A 24,674-nucleotide genomic window follows, 5' to 3' on the forward strand; every position below is an offset into this window, starting at 1 on the left:
ATCCTTGTCATTTGTAGGGGCACAGGCTAACACAATGTTTAGCTTTATTCTCCTATTACTGGTGTGGAAGGATGCAGACATGATCCTGGGTCCTGATGTTTCCCAAGCCAAAAGTGATCCCTTTGCTTGTTTTGATAACATTAATCCGACTCCCTCAGAGTGCGATGCATTCTCTTCCATGCGTCCTGAATAGATGACAGTTTCCCCTGAAGTGAGTTGTACTTGCCCTGAATTTGTCCATCTAGTTTCACAGAGTCCCAAAATATCTAATTTATTGTTCTGGAATTTTTTTGCCACTTGTAGGGTTTTCCCAGCTTCATACATGGTCCTCACATTCCAGATGCAAATTCTGGAGGTCTTCTTGGTTGACAGTAGGTTTTTCGGTGAAGGAGCTTCCTTTCGGCTTTCACCTCTCCACGTCATAAAGCTCTCCAAAAGAGGCCCTACCTCTCCCAAGACTGGCTGGCTTGGTTTTGATGCAGCTGGTGTTTCTGTAGCAATAATTATTTTTACAGGATAGGGCTGCTAACCCTATGCCCAACCCTCCTTAGTCACCTTTACAACATGCGCGGCAGGGTACAGCAGTTCTATTCTCTTAAAGGACCCGGAGACCACACGGCCTCTAGGAAACTGAAAGTAATTGAAGTGTTGGAGAGCATGTGAAGTGTGATTACCTTGTCCACATCCTATTAGATTCATTCTTCTTTAGCCCTTTACCTCTTCCACCTATCCTCCCTTGGCTTTATACTTCATCCCCCTTCTCCCACCAACCCTCCTCCCCCATCACCTGGTCTAACCCATCATCTAACAGCTCATACTCCCACCACCCCCTCACCATCTTATTCTGGCTTCTTCCCCTTTCCTTTTCAATCCTGATGAAGAGTCTTGGCCTGAAACGTTGACTGTTTATTCCTCTCCATTGATGCTGCCCGACCTGCTGAGCTCCTCCAACATTTTGTGTGTGTACTCAGAATTTCCAGCATCAGCCGAATCTCTTGTACTTAAGAAAACTTTACCTAAAAAATGAGACACAAGGAACTGAAGGCAAAATATTGATTTGGAACAGGAGAAGCTGGGGAGTGGCATTGTCAGCCTGTGCTTTTTGACAGCAGCAATTAACAAGGCATAAATGAGCGGAGGCTAAGCAAATGACACAAAGATGGGTGGAATTGTAAGCATTATGGATACATAAATTCTATTATAAAGTGATCACCAAATTAGTTGATAGAGCAAAACTATGGTAAACGTAATTTACTGAATATAAGCGAGGTTATCTACTTTGGGCCAATTAAAAGAAAGGGTAATTTTGAAAAGCAGAAGAACTACCAGTCTTTTCATTGAATGAAAGAACCTATACATATAAAACAAAAATATATTAATTGATTCTCACACCGTGTTCTCTGTCAGGAAGGACACACAGTAGTGCTTTTCATGACCTCAACAAATCTTGAATGCCAGAACAGGTTTGAAGGGCTACATGAACTTTTGAGGTCCTTATGAATTATATATTTAGCTAACCATTGGTGACTATTCTTCAAGATGAATGGGGTTCAGACCCCGGAATTTGTAAATCTCTTCAGTTCTTTGGTATTTGCTGCCCCTTTATGGCCCATTCTTCAGAGTTCTTTCTTTGTTCAATTTTTCAGTGTCTTCTAACTTCCTTCTCTGGTTTTGCACCTATACATATCTGATCAAGCCTCTGCAAATCATATTAGAGTATTTTATCCAATGAAATGTTCCATATCTACAAGTTACAAGTTAAAGAACTGAACAGATTCTAGAGTGTGTGTCCCACAGCCTCAAAATAGAAGGACATCCCTTCAGAACAGAGGTGAGGAGCAATTTCTTTAGACAGACGGTGATGAATCTGTGGAATTCATTATCACAGAAGGCTGTGGAGGCTAAGTCACTGAGTATATTTAAAGTAGAGGTTGATAGGTTCTTGATTAGTAAGGGTGTCAAAGGTTACTGGGAGAATGGGGTTGAGAGGGATAATAAATCAGTCATAATGGAGTCACAGTGCAGCAGACTCCATGAGCCGAATGGCCTACTTCTCCTCCTATTTTTTAAATTCTTATGGTCTGTGGTCGTATATTGCTACAGTGCTTTTTGTTATTAAGATAAATGTTCAGTATCTCTCGGCACTACTCAATGCAAAGTAAAGAAGTTCTCCCAGTGCCATAAAACATATGTTTTAGAAACCTTATTGTGTACAAATTTGGTACTGTGTTTTCCTATAATGCAATAATCCTAAAATAGACTTTAAACTATTTAATTGGCTAAAACACAGAATTAAACTATTTAATTTTAAAACATTTTAGATTTTTAAAATCCTAAGTACACTAATAAAATGTATTTCTCTTTTAAAGATAAAACTCTTACATTCAATTTGTATTTCTATGTACTTAGTTTCTGCTGCAAAGTACCTTATTGCATAAGCCATAAAATAATTTTATCAAAACTCCTCTAACGGGCCTGCTGCTATCACTTTCATGATTTTAAATGTTGTTAATATTTTTAAAGAAAATAGTTTGTGTGCCAATTGATCAGTTGTTGTTGATACCAAGAAGGGAAATGTCTGAGATCAACTTATCTAATGAAACCTGTACAGTTTATGACCCTCACACTCATTTAAACATCAGAAAGATCTTTCCCTGACATAAGAATGAATTACTTCCACAGCCATGGACCTAAAGCCTTCACAAATCAGCCCAATAATCCCTGCATCTGTTCTATGTCCAATGCTGGCAAACTGTGGGAATTTACAAATGCCTGCTGTCAGCATTCTCACAGATGAGTAAACATGCAATAGCCAGTATCCGTGTCTCAAGTGATTTCAGCTGGAAACTATGGACAGGAACCGTGCTCTGACTGGTAGGCCCCAGAATGTAGAGAAAGCAGCTGTTTCACGCCTGTTTGGCATAACCTGGCATAAATTCAAAAAAGTCTCTCCCTAGGCCCATTCTCTTTCTGTTACATTTTAGTATTTTGATTTTTCTTTTAGTTCTGACTCAATAATGGCCTAAGCTCTTATTCACAGTGAGGCTGCTGTTGTGCAATTTGCAAGATCATTCACAAACTGCTTTTTATTTGAGTTGGACAGGATTTGTTCCATCAGTCTTTTTCTCTCTTTAAGATCAAAGAATCTTTTACTCTAACTACTCTACATTCAACAGCTCTTGCCAGAAATTGGCAACACTCACTTTATCAATGAACGCAACTGAAGACAACAGATGTCAAAGCTAGAAGAATTTATATCGTCATAGTTGAAATAGCACACTGCAATAAACTGGGCTGCCTGACTTCAGGATGTTCATTGATAGTTGTAATTTTTACTTGTTAAATGCTTACCTTATCAATATAGCAACAACTGCAACGCAAAATAAATATTCATAATAAAGAGCAAATTCTTGTATGTAAAGTCTTGTATGCAAAAACTGTCATTCTTTACAAACACATAGCCTCACAACACAGTCACCTTGCTTAACAAGCAGCTGTTGTCTGATTCAATGTTTTTCTAAAGCTTGTCTATTCAGTAATGAGCACTCTGGGGGTAAAATTCAGGAAAAAACTGTAAGTAATAATCACCGTCATTTTTTGGTTGCAGTTTCATTTTTCACAAGAATTTTAACTATCCGACATCAGAAAAAGAGGTGTACCACTAATCATTCTGGAGAATCTCATTGTGAATTATTATCGTTGATCAAATCACCCAATTACTTCAAAAGATTTGTCAGACTAGGTTTTAAAAAAAAGGATTTTACTCAAAATAAAGGTCAGAGTCAAAGTGCTCATTGTGGATAACTGGATCAACAATAAAGATGAATAGGAACACATTGTAGTTGTGCGTTACAAAGAAAAAATGTTCTATTGAAAACTTTCAATAGACAGTAATTTCCAAAAACAAAGCACAAACTGTCAATGAAATCAGGTTCCAGGTGAAAACTGAAACATTTAATAAGCAAATTTGTTTTTGGTATAACACTTAGAAAGAAAATACTGTGGTATTGCACTCTCGGTAGTTATTGAGCTTAATTATTATGCTGAGCAAAAGCTATGGAAATTTAGTGTGGGAAATTGGGATTTGGAATTGGTTATTCAAAGTGTTTCCCTTCAACACATCTTTCAATGTGACTGCCTAGCTGTCTGTCATGGACATATTCGAACCCCAAACAGCAATCCCCAGAACCCTAATATTCCTCAACAGACAATCTTCCTGTTAAAACTTAATGGCAAATATGCTTTGTGTTAATGTGACTGCGATTCAACTAATTAATTTAATCAAGTGGCAGAAAAGTAGTCAAATATTTAACAATGAAAATTATTACATTATAGAATAAATAAATAAATGGCTAATGGCACTCAGCTAAAATATTTCCTTAAAAAAAATCAAAACACAATGTAATCTCCCAGACTAATTTAAAAAAGGAATTCCAGTAAATAGGTTGATCCAAAACTTCAAATGTACTTCATCTTTCCATATGCCTAATTTTCATCTTCAGTCTAGTTGGGAGCAATAACTTGATTGACAGGACTAGCTCTGATAATCTACCCCACTGGGATCACACCCATCTGCCAGCATTGGGTAGAAGTCACTTTGAATGTCTACAATACGCTAAACACTAATGAAAGCAATAGTTCCAACTGTACAGAAGGATTCTGCTTAACGCAAAGGATTAGATGAAAACTTCTGCAAGATACTTCAGAGTAAAAGCTGCCAAACTAAATTACTTTGAAGGGTTATATACCGTACAAGGTGCTCAGAGTCTAACAACAAGGTTATAAAAATAGGGAGAATAAAGGGCTCTTCAAAAATGTTGTTCACTGGAGGTTTTCCCCCTACAGGTTGAAGAGAAATTCTAATTATTTGTAATGCCATATTTTTGGTTGAAGCTCATTTTATCAGAACTTTCCCACTTTTTATGTGTACATCATTTTCCAAGTTATTTATCCCCCAAGTTCCTCCTCTCTCACACAAGGTGGTGGTGACTGCATGCCCATAAAGTTCTTTGGCTCATTTCACTGAGCAAGTACAAGCAAAAGGAAGATCTTGAATCTCCAACTTTCTGTAAATAACTTAGCTGAAAGAGGCTCTGGCACAGATGGACCACCAGTGTCAGCTTTCTCCATATTTGATGCTGTGAGGTGTCTTGGTGAAGACCAAGGATTCATCATTTGAAGAATGGTAGAGGAAGAACTCACATCCTATGAGTGAAGTGGCACTGTTGATTGCATTACCTTTCAAGCATTCCAGCTGTGCAAAAGCAGAGCATACTGACATGCAGTTTTCAGTGTCATAACTTTAGTTCATATAATATAAAATATTACATGAACATTTATGAAAAATGAACATTTGTATTTTTCTACAGTGAAAACCCATCAGTATAGCCTCTAGAAAAGTTTATGAAAAGAAAATGTCCTAAATAAAAATTACTTAAACCACTGAAAACAAAAACAGAGATAACAATATATTATGAGCAGAAACATTACAGCTTACAAACTGAAGTTTTTTGTTCTTTTAGTGAGATCCAAGGAAAAGCTAGCCAGAAATGCAAACTCTGCAAGGCTCTTTGGAACAATGCTCAAAAACCTGGAACAAGTCATCATACACTGCATAGATAACAAGCAGTGTGGATAACTGTCAAATCACAATGGTGGCAGGTGTCCCAACAGTAGTAAGTAGACTGATCATATGGTAACTATGTATACTCCCTGAAGGTGCTTCAGAGTCACAGAATGAGGACATAATCATATCATCAGTGATGTCAGATATAGCTGCTAGCTTTTGCCAGCCTCAGCTCATTGGTACTCCACTACTCATAGTCTCCAAATTTAAAGCACCAGAATCCAGAGGATGTACTGCTAGCTGAGAAGTCAATGCTGGGCTAAGTGAGAGCTCCACCAAGGGGAATGTTTTTCAGAGGGATTGTTAAACTGAGGCCTTCTGCATCCTTCTGTGAATGTAAAGATCCTGTAAAGATATCAGAAGAGAATGAGAGATCTTTAGTCTTCTTGCTAACCAACATCATTAAAACAGTTTATCTGTTCAGAAGATTGGCTGTCACAACTGCCCATTGTCATAACTATGACCTTGATAGTTATTTGATGTCAAGAAGCACAAAGTATGAGTTTTTGGGATGTCCTGTGTAAATTAACTACAGCATTCAGTTTTCAACAGTTTCCTTGCTCAAGAACCAAGCTATCTTTAGGGCAGGAAATCCTTCAAGCATCAGATGCCAGGAATGGTAGATGGAGCAGATGGATCAGAAATCACCGTACAATTGTAGAGGAGACATGACTTTTGGGATTGAGGCTAATACTTCTCCTCCTTGCCTATAAACAGTAAAATAAAGACACTGACCTCAAAGATTTCTTCAACTTCCCATAACTTAGGAATTCCATTTTCCACAAGTTAAAAATAAAAAAAAATCCAACTAAGATGAAAGCATGTCCATCTTAATAGATATCTCAGTGACTGATCTGGAAAATGAGTAAACTGGGTATGACCAACTTATTAAAGTAAATTCTTAAATAGGTGGGTTGGAGAAAATTTTAAAAAACTTCTCACTTGTCACGCACAACCTCCTTGTGAAAGTTAAAACTCCCTCATAATATTCAAAAATGTTTAAATAGAATTAAGAATATAAAATAATATATAATTGCAAACACAATAGAAACCCCCTAACAGAACAAAAGTACTTGGTGAATTTCATTTTGTTACATATAGGTTACAAGACCAAGTATCATTTTAGTTGAAGAATGCAAAAGGTTAGTAGCAAATGAAACTGTGTAAAGAACAGCACAAGAAAGCAACAGAAATCATTAAAGGGATTGAAAATTAAAAAAAAAGCAGATGTTGGAAGTCTGAAATAAAAAATCAGAAGGTCAGGCAGGACGTGTTGTATGACTGCACTGAAGTGCTCGCAGAGGAGATTCTGCGAGGAAGTTGCTTTGCAGAGCATGAGATTCTGATTCAGATTCAAATTTATTTATCACCTGTAAAGTGAACATACAATGAAATGTGTTGTTTTCTTTAACACCCAGGGGAAACCTGCAAGTGTTGCCAGTGTTAACATTCCAGTGTTAACATAGCATGCTCATGATACTCTCAAAGATTAAAAGTTCAAAGTACATTTATTATCAAAGTATGTGTATATATACACATATACAGTGCCTATAAAAAGTATTCACCCCCTTGGAGGTTTTCATGTTTAATTGTTTTACATTGAATCACAGTGGATCTAATTTGGCTTTTATTGACACTGATCAACAGAAAAAGACTCCTTCGTGTCAAAGTGAAAACAGATCTCTACACAGTGATCTAATTTAATTTCAAATATAGAACATCAAATAATTAATTGCATAATTACTCACCCCCTTCAACTCAGTATTTAGTAAATGCACCTTTGACAGCAATTACAGCCTTGAGTCTGTGTGGATAGGTCTCTATCAGCTTTGCACAACAGGATACTGCAATTTTTCTCTATTCTTCTTTACAAACTGCTCAAACTCTGTCAGATTACATGGGAATCGTGAGTGAACAGCCCTTTTCAAGTCGAGCCACAAATTCTCAATTGGATTGAGGTCTGGACTCCAACTTGGCTACTCCAGGACATTAACTTTGTTGTTTTAAGCCATTCCTGTGAAGTTTAGGCTTTATGCTTGAGGCCATTTTCTTGCAGGAAAACAAATCTTCTCCCAAGTCGCAGATCTCTTGCAGACTGCTTCAGATTTTCCTCCCGGATTTCCCTGCATTTTGCTGCACTCATTTTACCCTCTACCTTCACAAGCCTCTCAGGGCCTGCTGCAGTGAAGCATCCCCACAGCATGATGCAGCCACCACCACGCTTCATGGTAAGGATGTGCATTTTGATTATGTGCATTTAGTCTGATGGCCAGAAAGCTCAATTTTGGAGCTTTTTTCCAGCTAACTTCAGAGTCTCCCACATGCCTTCTGGCAAACCCTAGCTGAGATTTCATATACATTTTTTAAAACAATGGCTTTTCTCTTTGGCACTCTCCTGTAAAGCTGTGACTGGTGAAGCACCTGGGCAACAGTTGTATGCACAGTCTCTCCCATCTCAGCCACTGAAGTTTGTAACTCCTTCAGAGTAGTCACAGGTCATAGGGAATTGGGGGTGCAGGAATTCACATTAAAAGGGTTGCTGGGCATGGGTGAGAAAGCACAGGTCAGAGTATTTTTTAGCTTTCTTAAGGGGTACAGGGATATGATGAATAAGCAGGAATAGGGTACTAGGATGGCCAAAGATGGGAGGATAAAATGTAGGTTAGGGTATATATGTGTGTACGATTGGGTGAAGGAATTTGGAATCTAAGTCTATTGCACACTGCGGAGCAGAAGGTGGCGGTAATGCACCATTAAGCTGGGTGCCAACCGCCGAAGAAGTCGTCATAGGTCTCTTGGTGGCCACCCTCACTAGTCCCTTCCTTGCACAGTCACTCAGTTTTTGAGGACGGCCTGCTCTAGGCAGATTTTACAGCAGTGCCGTATTCTTTCAATTTCTTGATGATTGACTTAACAGTACTCCAAAGGATATTCAGCGACTTGGAAATTTTCTTTGTATCCATCTCCAGACTTATGCTTTTCAATAACCTTTACGCAGAGTTGCATGGAGTGTTCTTTTGTCTTCATGGTGTAGTTTTTGCCAGGATACTGACTCACCAGCAATTGAACCTTCCAGATACAGGTGTATTTTTACTACAATCAATTGAAACACCTTGATTGTTTGTCCAGGTTGCTGATCAGTCAAGACATCAAAGGTGATGGCAAGAAGGTAGGTGCATGGGGCTGAGAAGGATCCAGGAGCAGCTATGATGAATAGCAGAGCAGATTCGATGGGCTGAATGGCTTAACATTGCTCTTTTGTCTTATGGTCTGCACACAATAGTGATCTCTATTTAAGTGACTATGTGACTTCTAAAATCAACTGGCTGCACCATTGATGATATGGTGCGCTATATTAAAGGGGGTGAATACTTATGCAATCAATTATTTGGTGTTTTATATGTGTAATTAATTTAGATCACTTTGTAGAGATCTGTTTTCACGTTGGCACATGAGTCTTTTCATGTTGATCAGTGTTTTTAAAAAAGCCAAATTAAATCCACTGTGATTCAATGTCATAAAACAATAAAACATGAACATTTCGGGGTGGTGGGGGGAGTGAATAATTTTTACAGGCACTGTATGTGACTATATACAACCCTGAGATTCATTTTCTTTCAGGCATACTCAATAAATCCATAACAGAATCCATGAAAGACCGCATCAACATGGGTGTCCAACCAGTGTGCAAAAGACAAATTGTGCAAAAACAGAATGAAATAATAATAATAAGCAATATACATTAGAGTCCTCGGAAGTGAGTCCATAGGTTATGGGAACATTTCGGTGATGGCCTGAATGCAACAGATATGAGGGGAGACTGGATAGGCTGCCCTTCTTTCTCTTGCAGTAAAGGCAGCCAAGGGAGGAACTGACTGAGGAACCAGGAACACAGTTAGCATAGATTTCCCTCAAAAGAGCTCTCAATAAAGAGGGAGCACAGATTTAAGGTAAGGGGGTAGGAGATTTAAGAGGGGATTTGTAGAACATTTTTTTCATCGATTAGATATCTGAAATTTGACACACAGCTTTAGGAAGTGCACTCATAACATTCAAGCAGTATTTGACTGAGCATTTGAAACACTAAGCCATAAAGGGCTTGGGCTGCTAGCTGGGAATTGGAGTTAGTATAGATAGGCACCTAATCACCAGCACAGAGAGAGTGGGCTGAAAGGCCCGTTTCTGTACGGTGAGTACGGGGAATTAAAGAACCAACTTTTGTTTAACACTCGTGTCAATGCTTTAAAATAGCCATTTGAAAATTGTATTCCTTAAGACAGAGTTTGTCTTTTTTTTTACAAAGTAATACATCTGTTGTTGCTTTCTGTGCTTCACTACTATAGTCATAGTCATACTTTATTGATCCCTGGGGAAATTGGTTTTCATTACAGTTATACCATAAATAATAAATAGTAATACAACCATAAATAGTTAAATAGTAATATGTAAATTATGCCAGTAAATTATGAAATAAGTCCAGGACCAGCCTACTGGCTCAGGGTGTCTGACCCTCCAAGGGAGGAGTTGTAAAGTTTGATGGCCACAGGCAGGAATGACTTCCTATGATGCTCAGTGCTGCATCTCAGTGGAATGAGCCTCTGGCTGAATGTACTCCTGTGCCCACCCAGTACATTATGTAGTGGATGGGAGACATTGACCAAGATGGCATGCAACTTAGACAGCATCCTCTTTTCAGACACCACCATCAGAGAGTCCAGTTCCATCCCCACAACATCACTGGCTTTACGAATGAGTTTGTTGATTCTGTTGGTGTCTGCTACCCTCAGCCTGCTGCCCCAGCACACAACAGCAAACATGATAGCACTGGCCACCACAGACTCGTAGAACATCCTCAGCATCGTCCGGCAGAAGTTAAAGGACTTCAGTCTCCTCAGGAAATAGAGACGGCTCTGGCCCTTCTTGTAGACAGCCTCAGTGTTCTTTGACCAGTCCAGTTTATTGTCAATTCATATCCCCAGGTATCTGTAATCCTCCACCATGTCCACACTGACCCCCTGGATGGAAACAGGGGTCACCGGTACCTTAGCTCTCCTCAGGTCTACCACCAGCTCCTTAGTCTTTTTCACATTAAGCTGCAGATAATTCTGCTCACACCATGTGACAATGTTTCCTACCGTAGCCCTGTACTCAGCCTCATCTCCCTTGCTGATGCATCCAACTATGGCAGAGTCATCCGAAAACTTCTGAAGATGACAAGACTCTGTGCAGTAGTTGAAGTCCGAGGTGTAAATGGTGAAGAGAAAGGGAGACAAGACAGTCCCCTGTAGAGCCCCAGTGCTGCTGATCACTCTGTTGGACACACAGTGTTGCAAGCACACGTACTGTGGTCTGCCAGTCAGGTAATCAAGAATCCATGACACCAGGGAAGCATCCACCTGCATCGCCGTCAGCTTCTCCCCCAGCAGAGCAGGGCGGATGGTGTTGAACACACTGGAGAAGTCAAAAAACGTGACCCTCACAGTGCTCGCTGGCTTGTCCAGGTGGGCGTAGACACGGTTCAGCAGGTAGATGATGGCATCCTCAACTCCCAGTCGGGGCTGGTAGGCGAACTGGAGGCTTAATCCAAGGAATTAACTGAGTTTCTTCTCATTTAAGATCAGATCGTATTTTCTGAGTTAGGCACACAGTTTTGCAACAAGTTAAAACAAAGGTGATGATGCTAACTATTACAACTACCTTCCAGCAATACACAAAATGCTGGAGGAACTCTGCATCTGGTAGATTCTTTGAAGGGAAATGGACAGTCGATATTTCAGGTGACAACCAGTATAAAAGCTCGAGCTCCTCCCCCTTCCCCCACCCTCATGCCAGCTATCTGTCCTCTTTCTTCCTAGTCCTGAAGAAGGGTCTCAGCTCGAAACATTAACCATCCATTTCCCTCCTTAGAAACTGCACAATCTATTGAGTTGCTCCAGCATTTTGCGTGCTGCTTCAGATTTCCAGCATTTGCAGTCTCTCTGGTGTCTCCAAATCACCTTATATTATACATGCTCCTTTAGCAGCCTGGTGTTGTTATTATTTTAACAATGCACTCCCTCTGCTTTGGGTCATTTAAAGCATTGTCTTCATCTTATGGTAATTGCAGTAATTATACATGGTACTTCCACAAGTTTTGCCTGGTGTTGAATGACACATTAGTCCTTTCGTTACATTAGGCAGACTTATTGTTCTTGACTAGGCTTAGCCAATTAGTTTTTTTTTGCCAATTTCTGTCAGCTGGTACCCTTAAAGAATGAAAAGAGGTCAGTCAGATACTAATTTAGAAACCATTCTGATAGGGAATTTATGTATAAATTCCTTAAAAACAGCAGCATGATTTAATGAAGGTAACAGCTTGGGCCTTGGCAGGCCTACAGCAGTAATTAGAAAGCCAGATGTATGTTTCCAAACTAATTAGTTGAACGTCCAGGCAATCCTCTCCACTAGGATTGTTTGGGATTGAACAAATGTACGCACTAAAAAAAACAAAGAGGATCTCTAGACCCACCCTCAGCAATGAAAGGCTGACAAACCAGATCTAATGAGTGGCATTGTTTCATTCAGATAATATTGTAGATTTAATTTTTACACAAAGCTCTCACGTCAGTTTCAATTCATATCTCATATAGCAAACTGCATCTGCTTGTGTACTAATTCATTAAAGGGGGAAGAAATTTTCCTAAAATTTCTAAATAATCTCATGCATCTTTCAAAATACATACAAGCTATCTCTAGCGCACTCATCTCTGCAGGTTTAAACACTGCTCCAGCACTCCTATTCTGGATTATCATTTGGGAATGCTAATCTGCCAGAGGTGCTGTTGCTAAAGTAATGCATTAAACTGAAGTTCTGAGCCTAATCACGTGATTGTAAAAACAAATCCCAAAAACTGTGTCAACTTTTCTCCCCAAACCAAAATGGGTGCAGGTTAATTAATTATACTTCTTACTATTTTTTTCAGCTTCCTGTGCACATTGACCATTCCAACAGTGATAATGTTGTCAGTGGTTACAAACATACTGTATAAAAGCCTTTTCTTATGTTATAAATTAACTAACTTGTTTGATAACATCAATGAAAAAGACTGAGCTTCAAAAATAATTAATTGCTTTGAAAGTGTATTGAAGCTTCTTAAAGACATGAAAGGGACTATTTTTTTCAGAGGAAATATGAATATCATTTTTAGCAGACCTAGAACGTTATGTGCTGACCTGGGGCTGATTTTGGAATTTGAGTAGAGAGAGGTGCGTAAAAGCAGCATCTGTTATGACAGTCAAACCCTAAACACTCAGAAATCCTTATCTTCTCGATGCTGAGTACACCTCCCTCAGCTCTACAACTGGTTCTCTGGATCCCTACGCCCTCCCATTTCCCAGACACTGTTTCCAGCTGCAGCCTTCAGCTGCCGATTTTCACACCTGGCAGCTTGCCAACTGCTAGGAAGGAAAGCAGATAAGGATTACAATGAGATCCTGTCAGACTGTCCATAATCGAGACAAGTTTTCCCATGCTCCCACTTTCCATTCTCCTTTGACATATTAGAATCTGATTGGTCAAAAGGAAACTATTGATTTTCACTGCAGAGCAGATTTTAGCAAATTGGAAATTTATTAAGGAATACAACATAATCCATCTGGTTCACAATTTTGCTTTGCTCCTTGACAAAATGTGTGGAGGACTTCTGCAACTTTCCTCCAGCAAAGTAGTGTTTTCTGCTGCTGATCCACCCCCCAAAACTTCTGCCATTGATTACTTTAGCTGGTCGCTTCTCCAGTCACTGCACTACTCATAAAACCAAGCAGTCACCAAGTACAGAAGTTAAATATTATATTTCTTTTATTTACTTACTTTCTCAGCTTTTTTTTGTTCTTTTTACACAGGTTAAGTTCCCTAACCAAGCTGCTCCACAGAATGCTTCACTGACCTTTGAGAGGTAGAATAGACACTGCATTCAGGTTCCAACGTTAGTTTGGATGGCTCAGTAATTAAACATATTTATTATTCCTTATAGCAATTGTGTACATTCTTTTCCTGCAAAATCTAACCCTTCTGTTTTTGTTGCATAGCACGTTCAGGTGCTATGAATATCAACACTGAAAAAGGAGAGTATCAACTTTTTAGATTTTGTTACAAACTGTAGCATCTCTGATCATTGTCAGTATTGGTGTCCATCCCAGTTACCTTTTTCCTCTCAACCACATTTTTCTTCAGCACTAAGCATCAGGAAAAAAAAGGCTTCACATGCTTCTGCAGTTTCTAAATTCCATCTGTCATGGGTTGGCCTTGTATTCAATACATTTTTGCAACCTTCAATCCGCTCAACTGCACTCTTACTTCTAACTTTGATGCTCAAATTCCCAATAAATTAGTGCTCCCTTACCCTGGCAGTATACCTGGTATGACCTTCACCTTCTCGTAAGTAATGCCTCTTGGAGTCACACAAATAGAAATGCACACAAGTGGTTTTGCCGGCCGGTGGGGTAGTGGAATCCGCATCAGACTTCAAGGCAAGTGGTCCCAGCTCTAAATCTGGCCGGCTCCTTACATGCTTTCCATCCGTGCTGGGTTGAACATTGAGCTGGCAACTCGGTCTCATCAAAAAAAAGATTAAAATGTTCTGGTCGCCTCACTACAGGAAGGATGTGGAAAACATAGAAAGGGTGCAGAGGAGGTTTACAAGGATGTTGCCAGGATTGGGGAGCATGCTTTATGAGAATAGGTTGAGCGAACTAGGCCTTTTCTCCTTGGAGCGATGGAGGATGAGAGGTGACCTGATAGAGGTGTACAAGATGATGAGAGGCATTGATTGTGTGGATAATCAGAGGCTTTTCCCCAGGGCTGGAATGGTTAGCACGAGAGGGCACAGTTTTAAGGTGCTTGGAAGTAGGTACAGAGGAGATGTCAGGGGTAAGTTTTTTACGTAGGAAGTGGTGAGTGCGTGGAATGGGCTGCCGGCGACGGTGGTGGAGGCGGATATGATAGGGTCTTTTAAGAGACTCCTGGACAGGTACATGGAGCTCAGAAAAATAGAGGGCTATGGGTAACCCTAGGTAATTTCTGCAGTAAGGACATGTTCGGCACAGGTTTGTGGGCCGGAGGGCCTGTATTGCGCTGTAGGGTTTCAATGTTTCTATGAAAGAAATGGCAATGGTGCTGCCTGATGTACCACAATGTGAGGAAAGGAACAACAAGTGGTTTAGACATTCATTCCCAAACTTGTCTGATCCATACAGAAGCAATGACCACCATCAGGCATGTCCTTATCTGTAAATAAAAACTCATTATTCCAGGATCATTCTTGAATGCAAACATCACTCTCAACTTCTCAATTCTACTGTAAATTGCTTCCCTACCATTTTCTTTAGTTTCATCTCCAATAGAGGTCTAAGGAACTCATATACATTGTACTGAATATTGAGATAACCTGACTAGTGGCCTCTCCTGCTTCTCTCTCTTCCACGTTCACCGACCAAACTACCTCTAAAGTTCCCCCAAAACAACTAACTTTGTTAACAATTTTCTTTCATCCATTCTTAAAGGCAGTGTTATTCTGTTAAAAATGATTTGTTAATAGCTCAAATATTTCTGAATGCCAGGGATGGCCAGAAATATTTGAAGTCCCTGACAAATTTGGCATTCTATGTCAAGCTGAAGGTGGGTCACTGCCGTTATAAAATCTGAAAGGAAAGGTTCAGGGGCAGGCTGCTTTAAAGCATCAATAAAAGCCCCCACCACCAGTTAGGCTTTGCTTTTGACATCCAAGATTACTCTGGCAGCAAGAAAAGCTGTCCACAGGATAACCAGGTAAATTTTGATGTGGAGTCACCAGAGGTTCATTTAGATTTGCTCCGTGTAACAATTTAGTGTGAGTGTTGCAACTGAAAATTAGGAAGTCAATTCATTGGAAAGAATTGGGTATTCATTTTGTGTTATATAAGTAATCAGCAATCTAAAATTTATGGGGATTAGGGATGCTCTTTAAAGATGACTCTCATTGTTCATCACTGCAAAGTTTCCTATTGGTTCACTTGAAAATCTGTGATAAGCCATCACTAAACAATTACAAGATGTTAAGTAACCTTGCTGTGATTGGCCTCTTGCGAACTTAGCCCTGATGTTCAATACCAGAGCAGTGCATGCACAACTCTTAAGATCATGCTTTAGAATTTTGATATGAGAAAATTGCGAACTTTATTCAATGTTATCTGATTTAGACTTTTTGGATACGATTTACTTTACATGCCAATTGATACCATCACAGGAGAAGGAATAACAACAAAAATATTGGCATTTTGTTTACATTTGTATACCGTTGATACTGGAGTTTTAAAATCCTAACTGATCAGGTTCAGAAGCTTACTTAAGCTAATTTAAATTTCAAGAATTCTGTACAGGAATATTGAGAACATTTGGTCTCCTTAGTGGCAGCACAAGAAACAATATGCTACTTAAAACAAAATTCTCAGAAGTCTTGCAGCCAACAGACTCCAAACTTCACTACTCAGTAACTGTATTAGGCATGGGCTAGCTAGAATTTGTAACATGCAGTCAAGCTTTAATATGTGCCAGCTGTTCAGCATATCCCCTGACATGACACCAGCTTTTATTCAGGAGCAGGAAAGATTCTTGGAGCAAGCACCAGAGTTTCAATCCAGCAAGTCACCAGAAATTAATATTCCACTTCAGTAAATATATTTTTCTCCCTGTCTGTATAGCCAACGGGCAGTTCTGCATTATACAGTCAAATTTTACAATCTACTAGCCTCAATTCTTCTGTCAAAACCTTTTCACAATAAAACTAGCACAGCTGTCAGGATGCATTTATGTAGGTCACTGACAGAAACTGAATTAAGATCAGAAGAAATAGAAGCAGTAGTAGCTCATTTGGATTCACTTTGTGATCCAGTGTTTGTGCACTAACCCCATTTTCCGTAATTCTCCTAATATACAAAATTCTACCAATCTCCACCTTGAATGAGAATAATTTGATCTGGGAACGTTCCTTGCATCTGACGGTTTTTTGTTTTTATTCCATGTGGTAATTCCATCATCAGCCAAATAACTGATAATGAAACCGGGGAAGTGACTGGAAGTGGGAAAGACTTGTTGCAGTTTTATGGAATGCAGTAAAAGAAACAAGTCCGCTTCATAAGCCTACAAATGACTCGGTAAACTATCCCTAAGACAGAACAGCTGTCCTGGGGTGGGTAACCGAAGACAGGTGCACCGAATGTCTAAAATCTCAGCTGCATACATTTCACATTGTGAGCTGGCTCCTTCACCATTTTATGTTGCATGAGAGCATGCAGCAGCCACAAGCAAACAGAAACTCGGACAGCAAAGATTTGCTTGAGGTAGTATTATAAGGTAGTGGAAAGTAGTTTTGTGAAGTTGACATACAAGGTTCCAAAAAGTGGGTAGGATAATCAGCAAGGATATGGCAAATGGTGTGAAATACAGGAAATCGAACTGTTCATTTCATTAGTTAAACTAAAGAAGTAGCATAGCATTTAAATGAGATATCGTAGAGCTCTGAGATGCAGAGGGATCAAAATGTCCTAGTGCTTATTTGCAAATAATAATATGAAATAGCAAGTCATTACCAGTGCAGGATTTGTACTATGAATACTAGCGATTGTAATGAAACAGAGGGACCTAGGAGTGTAAGTATATGATTTGTTGACAGGGTGGTGAAAAAGGCAGTTAGCACTCTGGCCTGCATCAGTCAGGGCACTGAATGTTGGAGTGGGGACATTATGTTGCAGTTGTACAAGTTGTTGGTGAGGCCACACTTTTGGAGTAGTGTGTACAGTTTCGGTCATGCTGTAACAGGAAAACTGTGGTTTAGCTGGAAGGACTCCAGAAAAGATGTAGAAGGATGTTGCCGGGTTTAGAGGGCCTGAGATACAGGGAGAAATTAGCCAGTCTGGAGGCTAGGTCTTGCGAGAAGGGGCAACTGAAATACAAGATCTTGATGAGTGTCATGGGTGGATGTGAAGAGGAAGTTTCCTCTCATGGAAGAATCTAGAATGAGACACCACAGTTTGAAAATAAAGGGTCACTCATTTAAGCCAGATGATATTTTTCTCTTTCTCCAGGGATGAAAACCTTTGGAACTTCCTTCCTTAAGGGCAGTGGAAGCAAATTCAGTGATTCAGGAAAAGATGGATAGATTCTTGAAAAGCAAGAAAGTGAAAAGTAGGTATGAATTAATATAGTAAGTAAATAAATTGCAGAACAGGTTCAAAGGGCTGAGTGGCTCCGACTTAAAATGTTTTAATGTTTTATTTTTTGAAGGTTAATGACGACAGCTTCAGGATATCACTGTGGGAGTTCTCAATGGAGGTGATCTAGGCTTGAACATCTTCAGCTGATTATCAATGATATTGCTAAAGTTTTAAACAAATTAAAACATTTACTCATTCTATCACTCATGTACTTTGCGTACTAAATTCAAAATATACTGTAATTATTTGTCAAGGCTACAGTGATAGCAATTTCCAAACTTCAATCTACCACTATGAAGAACAACCACTGCAAGTAAATAGAAATGCCATCATAAACATAAGAGATTCTGCAGATGCTGAAGATCCAGATTAACACACACAAAATGCTGAAGGAACTCAACAGGTTGGGTAGCATCTATGGAAAGGAATAGACTATCCTGTCTAATCAGGACCAACCAGTACATGCCAATTCTTGTCCAAACTGCACACTTTCTAAATGAGAAAAACACTGTTACAAGATTTAAACCCTGGATCTTCCTACCCAACAACAGCACAAAAGAACTGTGGGATATCAGGAAGGTGATGCATCACCTTTTCAAATGTACTTAGAAAAAGTCAATAACTGCTTTCTTGAAAATGGTAATCCTATTCCACAACAAAGTATAGTTTAAGCAATTTTTAGAAAATATTGTAGGCATTCATTTAAAAGCAAGAGGCTCCATATTTATTGCACACCCAAATGTGTGGTGTTCAAAATTCACCCAATTTTGCTTTCATAATGGCAACATTCTCCAAATAAGATATATAATATTGGCTCAATACTTGGCTTTGGTTTCCTCTAAATAATCAGGCTAAGTTTTGGAAAAGAGACAGCTTTCTCTGCCTAGTTTAGACCACCTGCCTTGATGGTAACAGCTGCAAATAAAGTTAAGGGTCTGTGCGCCTGTTAGGGTGGGGAAGAAATGGGCATAGAAAGTGTCATCTGCAGCCAGTAGAGATCCCACCGCAGTTCTGTGGAACCTAGACTACTTCAGAGTATCAGACTAACATTAAAATGAGTTCTGTCTGACTTTATTTGGGACACATCACCAGAAACTTGACTTGGTTTCTCCTCTGCCACTGAAGCCCAATGATCCCAATGATGATCTCAGTATAAATACCACCCCAAGGAAAGAACCTGGTTTAAGCAGCAAACATTAAGCCTGATAAAATGTCTGCTCCATATCAGAAGCAACATTGTGATGCCTTTGGAACATTAGACACTGAACATAGCTTTAACACTTATGAATATTAGCAATGAGATATAACTTTAGAGTATAATTTAACTCAAGATTTGCTGACATGATTTTGTGCATGATTAGATGAACGCCACAGGAGACTCAAAAGCAGGTAAATCCTCTCCTTGGCTATTATATCAAGATAGCTTCAGCAAGAATTACAAAATCACTGTGGAAATGAGAACAATATAATCCAAAATAATTGAGAGAATAGATAAATGATGTTAAAAATTCTGAAAATCATATATTAAAATAAACAATTATGTGAAGTGACCAGGTGTGCTGACATTTACCTGCCAGTTCCATAGTCTATGCATTACAGTATGTGGATCAACTCCTCTCTGACTTCTACACCTGTGAGTAAAGTTATAGAAGTGTTGAAGTTCAGATACCAGTGCCATTGGAGGCAAATGGTATGTTGATCTTCGTTGCAAGAGCTGATGAATACAGGCATAATGGAGTCTTCCTACAACAGGACTTGGGAGTATTGTGAGTGGTGGTTATGGTCTCTTTACCCAAGAAAGAATATGCCGACACATGCAGGATGTTATCCCGTTTAGCAGACTGACTCCTGGGATGCAGGGACTGCCCTACAATGTGAGATTAAGGTGACAGGGTTTAGAAGAATAAGAGGAGATGATCTTCAGAGGTACAGGAAGATGACAGGCCCTCCTGGCCCAACGAGTCAGTGGCGTGCAATTAACCGTGTGATCAGTTAACCTAACCTATACGTCTTTGGAATGTGGTAGGAATGCAGTGCACCCAGAGAAAACCCATATGATCACAGGGAGGACGTACAAACTCCTTATAGACAGTAGTATAAATTTAACACAGGGTGCTGGCATTGTAACAGAGTTGCGCTAACCACTGCACGACTGTGCTACCCGTTCAAAGAATTCAAAGATTCTTTGAAACACACAGAATTCTTATAGGACTAGGAATGCCAGATATTGGGAGGAGCTGAGGGATGTAGAACCAGGGATCTAAGTCTCAAGATACAACAGGGTGAGATGTTCAGGACTGAGAGAAGGAGAAATTTCTTCATTCAGTCTATGGAATTCACTGCCACAGAATATTGGAGACCAAGGCAAAGAGGGAAATAGATTTTTAGATATAAAATGCATCAAGAAATGATGAGAAGAATCAATATATGATATTGCCATAGAAGATCAGCCATGTTCATACCAAATGGTGGAGAAGGATCAAAGACTTGAATGGTCTACTCATGCTATTCACAATTATTTGTTAAACAGTGAAAGGAGATTCATATTGAAAACTACTTTCCGGCCTCTGGACTGCACATAAGGATACTGTTCATAAGTAGTAAAACGTATGCTGGATCAAAGTTTTTGAAGATAATTTACATCTCAACTAGGTAGAAATGTATACCATGTGATGTGGGTATTTGATATTGGTTAGTTTCTGGTTACTTTGTCCTCTTGATGATAGGTTTAAGTACCATTCTGAGAGGCTGTGTTACAGCAGCAAATATATATTTAACCAAGGTCAGTAAGACTTGGTGAAAACTGATTTTCATTTTTTACAAACTAAGAACCCATGAAACACAATAAGTGTCTTAGGTGCAGTACATCTTTTTGTTTAAAATCACCATGCTCCACCTTCAGATTGTGTTTAAAAGAAACATGTACCGAACAGCAAAGGAAGGACTCCTCAGTGGTACGGATGCTGTTATAAACTTGCTTTTCCAAGAACCATTCTTCATGCTATCCTACTCGAGGTAAGGACATTTGCCTAAACACATCTAGTAATGGACAAGACATTAGTGACTCTTTAAAATGGGCAGCAGCAAAATGCAATCCTTCGCTTATTCCTTGTTACATTTTGGCACTTAACACAGGCCTCCACTCCAACATGCTAATCAGGCAGGTTTACAGTTACCCTCTCATACAAGTTGTGAAGGAGAATGTGACACAGTTTTATTCATCCTGCCTAATTTTATATTTCCTTTGCTTACGTCAGTGTAAGATACAGTTCTAGATCTTCCTCACAGATGCACGTTGTGGGTACAGCAGGCTGTTCAGCCTTTAAAGAACTTTACAGTTGATTCCACTATTGTCCTCCCCTGACATCCACATTTCCCAATGAAGCTCACTGGATTGTATCCAAAAGGAAACCCTGACTTATTTCATAACTTTGTGATACAGAGGCATCATACCATTGGTGCTGCAGTTCTAGTCAGTTTACTTAGGCTGAGGACAAAACATGAAAAGTTCCTCATTTGTGTGGTAGAACACCCCATCTGACTGTGCATTAATGAATGAAACATTAGGGAGTTGATAAACTTTTCTTTAATATCTAACATCTGTTTATTGATGATTCAACTAGATGATAAGTTTGGCCCTAGGTATCACTGATAAGTTAAACTAAAGATGCATTTAAGAGGATCTGATATAGTATCCTCCTTATGATACTGCTGATAGGTACAGAATGAAAAGGACTTTTATCAAGCATTCATTCCATATAGCCCCCCACCCAAAAAAAATTGAAAACGTTTCATTTTCAACCTGGAAATCACTGCTATGCCTGGAAAAGGACATTGCAAAATTGCACTGTAGTTCACTATGCCTGAAGGATATCTGTCATTATCAGCTTTTGTTTCATCAACGTTCTTATAGTGTATTTTAAGGCATTGTATTATGTCAAAGGCAAAGTTGTTGATAAAATGCTGGCAAATGGTGGTCTCTGTGGCCCAGTGATCTGAACTGCTGAAATATTTGTGAAGGAGAATTGTTTAATACTTCTGCTATGAAACATGATCAACACTCCTTGCATATTGTGAAGGCTGCACTGTAGTTAGTGACTCTTTAGTGGAATTTTCGAAACTTAGCTTCTTTTGTGCGGATATTTATTGTGAAGCTCTGTGTAAATTGCTTCCAGCAGCTGTTTGAATTTGCTGGCAATAACTCACTTCTTCTGGTAGTTCTATGCAGAAAGGGATTAAAAGGTATCAAGAACGAAACGTTAATCTACTAATAAAAACAATCCATGGACTGTTGCTCCAGTTTTGTTCTTCTTTAAAAGGAAATATTTTGCACTACAACAAAATACATACTTGAAATCCTGAAGATGTTCAATCCTACACTGGGATTATTAAATAGGTGCAGGGTGCACAAAGTATTCAGCAGTGCTTGGTATGATTTATAATTTAGTTATTTAATTATGCCCCATAAAAGTATCTCTGCAACCAACGTGCCAAACCACTAGAAAATACTTTTTAGCTACAGTCCTAATCATGATAAATTTGTCGGTGTAATTTGCAAGTACTGTACAGAATATTACTTAGCATTTCAAAGACCCTGAGGCAATAGTTCTTGCCAGACTCCACAGTGGTATCAGAATCTGTATGACCCTGAAACCTTGTCACATTCCCAAAAATGACATGAATATATTTGATAATTTCCACTCACTTAATTACTTGCTCCCAGTACTTTGCCAAATGTACAGCTTCCACCATAAGAATTTTGTCAATGAGGATTAAAAAATAACCAGTGATTTTATAACAAGAATGATGGTTCAAATTTTGTGGTCAGCAATGTCTGAAAGTAATTTATGATTCACTATGCTTACAACTGTTGACAACATTTCTGCAGTTTTTAATCATTATGATTCTGAAGAAGTATGGTGCCTATAAAACTGGAGAGTATTGGAGATATGTGACCAGGGTAGTAACACCAAGGCTTAGATGTTCACTGAGACCTGCTGGTGTGTTTATTGGTCATGGCACAACAATGTAACAATGGTTTTGGTTGTGCATTTTCCACTTGCATATTCAGTTAGTAGCCGAGGCTTTATCCACCGTTGAACTGACCTAAAACACAAAGACAGGCCTTTCCTTTAGCTTATGCTGCACCACTGCAGAACATATTAAAGACAACACTTCTCCAAGGAGTCTTGACAGAGAGGTGCAGCATTTTGCAGAAGATGGTGAGATAGTGGGGGTGGGAGAGCAGTAATGGATTGGAAAGGATGTCTGGCAAGTGGTGCGCTGGTCCCTGTGTAGAGAAGAGGAACTGTGAGGTAGGAATCTGCAATCACAGGTGATGAGCTGAGGCTGACAACCTGTAGTGATTTATGCTGAGGTTGCTGACCAAACCCTGGGAGTCTGCAGATTGGTTGGTATGGGAGCTGTCAGACACTTCAAAGAGGCAAATGGAGTCAATACTGCAGGGACTGAGTAAATAAATTAAAGGAAGATCTTCCCAAATTGGGTTGCCAGGCTGGGACCTGTTCAGGGATGTCTCCAACATGTTGGTTCATGATTTCCTCACCTGCCAAGATGATGCCACACTCAGGGTGGAGGAGTAACACCTCATATTCCGTCTAGGTAGCCTCCAATCTAACATCATGAACACTGATTTCTCTAGCTTCTGGTAATTCCCCCACCTGTTTCATCCCCTATTCTGGCTGCCTCTTGCCTTTTCTGTTCTCCTCACCTGCCTACTACCTCTTTCTGATACCCCTTCTCTTTCCCTTTTTCCCATCATCCTCTCTCCTCTCCTATCAGATTCCCTCTTCTTCAATCCTTCACCTTTTCCACCCATCACCTCTTATCTTCTTACTTCATCTCCACCCCCCCCCAAGCACCTGGTCTCACCTACAGAACCACTTTCCAGCTGATACTCCTTCATCCTATTCTGACTTTTGCCCCCTTCCTTTCCAGTCCTGATCAAAGGTCTCAGCCCGAAATATTGACTATTAATTTCCCTCCATAGATTCTGCCTGACCTGCAGAGTTCCTCTAGCACTTTGTGTTGCTCAAGATTTTCAGCATCAGATTTCCTCCTCTATTAAACAATGTTGCGTGTTCAGCAACAGCACATTGAACTGAGAGTATTCCTATAGGCATGCCTCAGTATCATATGAACTGATTTTTCTCATCAGAGCTCCAAATGAGCACTTCATGGTGATTGACATCATTACTCGTGTAACCAACATGGAAGAGTTGATCAGTATGAACTTCTTAAAATGCTGTCATTCAACTTGAAAACCAGTGTAATCATTTTTTACTCTGGATAAAGAAAATCACTTTTCATAAATATGGCTGAGCAAGACAAACAAATTTCTTGGTAAATGTCTTAAACCAGATTGAAAAATTCTTACAGAGGTATGTAGAGCCTAAACTAGGAAGTATGTTTGAAATAACAAAAGCATTGGAAATACCCTGTAGGTCAAGCAACCTGAAACTAAAAATCTTCTTACACTTGAGTAGATAAGCTCTGAACATTCTGATACTCTACGTTCTGTGGGTATTTTATTTTATTGAATCATCCAGGGGACCACCTCAAGTTCCAGGCAAATCTTCATATATCTCCTGATAGGATGCCACTGGACAAACCTGTGGAGGAGCTGGGCTGCTCTGAACTGGGACACCTGACGCCTACACACATGGATACCACAGACTGTTCACTGTACCTCTAACCTAATAAGTGTGAGCGCCATCAACCTCACTGTTACTGGAAACTCTGGACCATCATGCCAAAATAAATCACCTTTATTAAAAATCTTATATCATTGCCTTGAAAA

General features: G+C 39.5%; 1 protein-coding gene across 7 annotated transcripts in view; it reads right to left on the bottom strand.

Moving 5' to 3' along the window:
• The window catches only part of atp8a2 (ATPase phospholipid transporting 8A2), a 589,180-nt gene that overhangs the window by 35,061 nt on the left and 529,445 nt on the right, over window positions 1-24,674 (bottom strand). Inside the window, exon 36 of one of the 7 annotated variants that reach the window (XM_063054228.1) lies at window positions 5,851-5,971. The exons of the other annotated variants lie outside the window; for them this stretch is intronic. Within the exon in view, the coding sequence (XP_062910298.1) occupies window positions 5,930-5,971 (42 nt within the window). The 3' untranslated portion in view covers window positions 5,851-5,929. Of the gene's footprint in view, window positions 1-5,850; window positions 5,972-24,674 lie in introns of those variants that run through there. 7 annotated transcript variants of the gene reach the window in all.

This window comes from Mobula hypostoma, chromosome 7 (assembly GCF_963921235.1).
Source record: "Mobula hypostoma chromosome 7, sMobHyp1.1, whole genome shotgun sequence".
Taxonomy (NCBI): Eukaryota; Metazoa; Chordata; class Chondrichthyes; order Myliobatiformes; family Myliobatidae; genus Mobula; species Mobula hypostoma.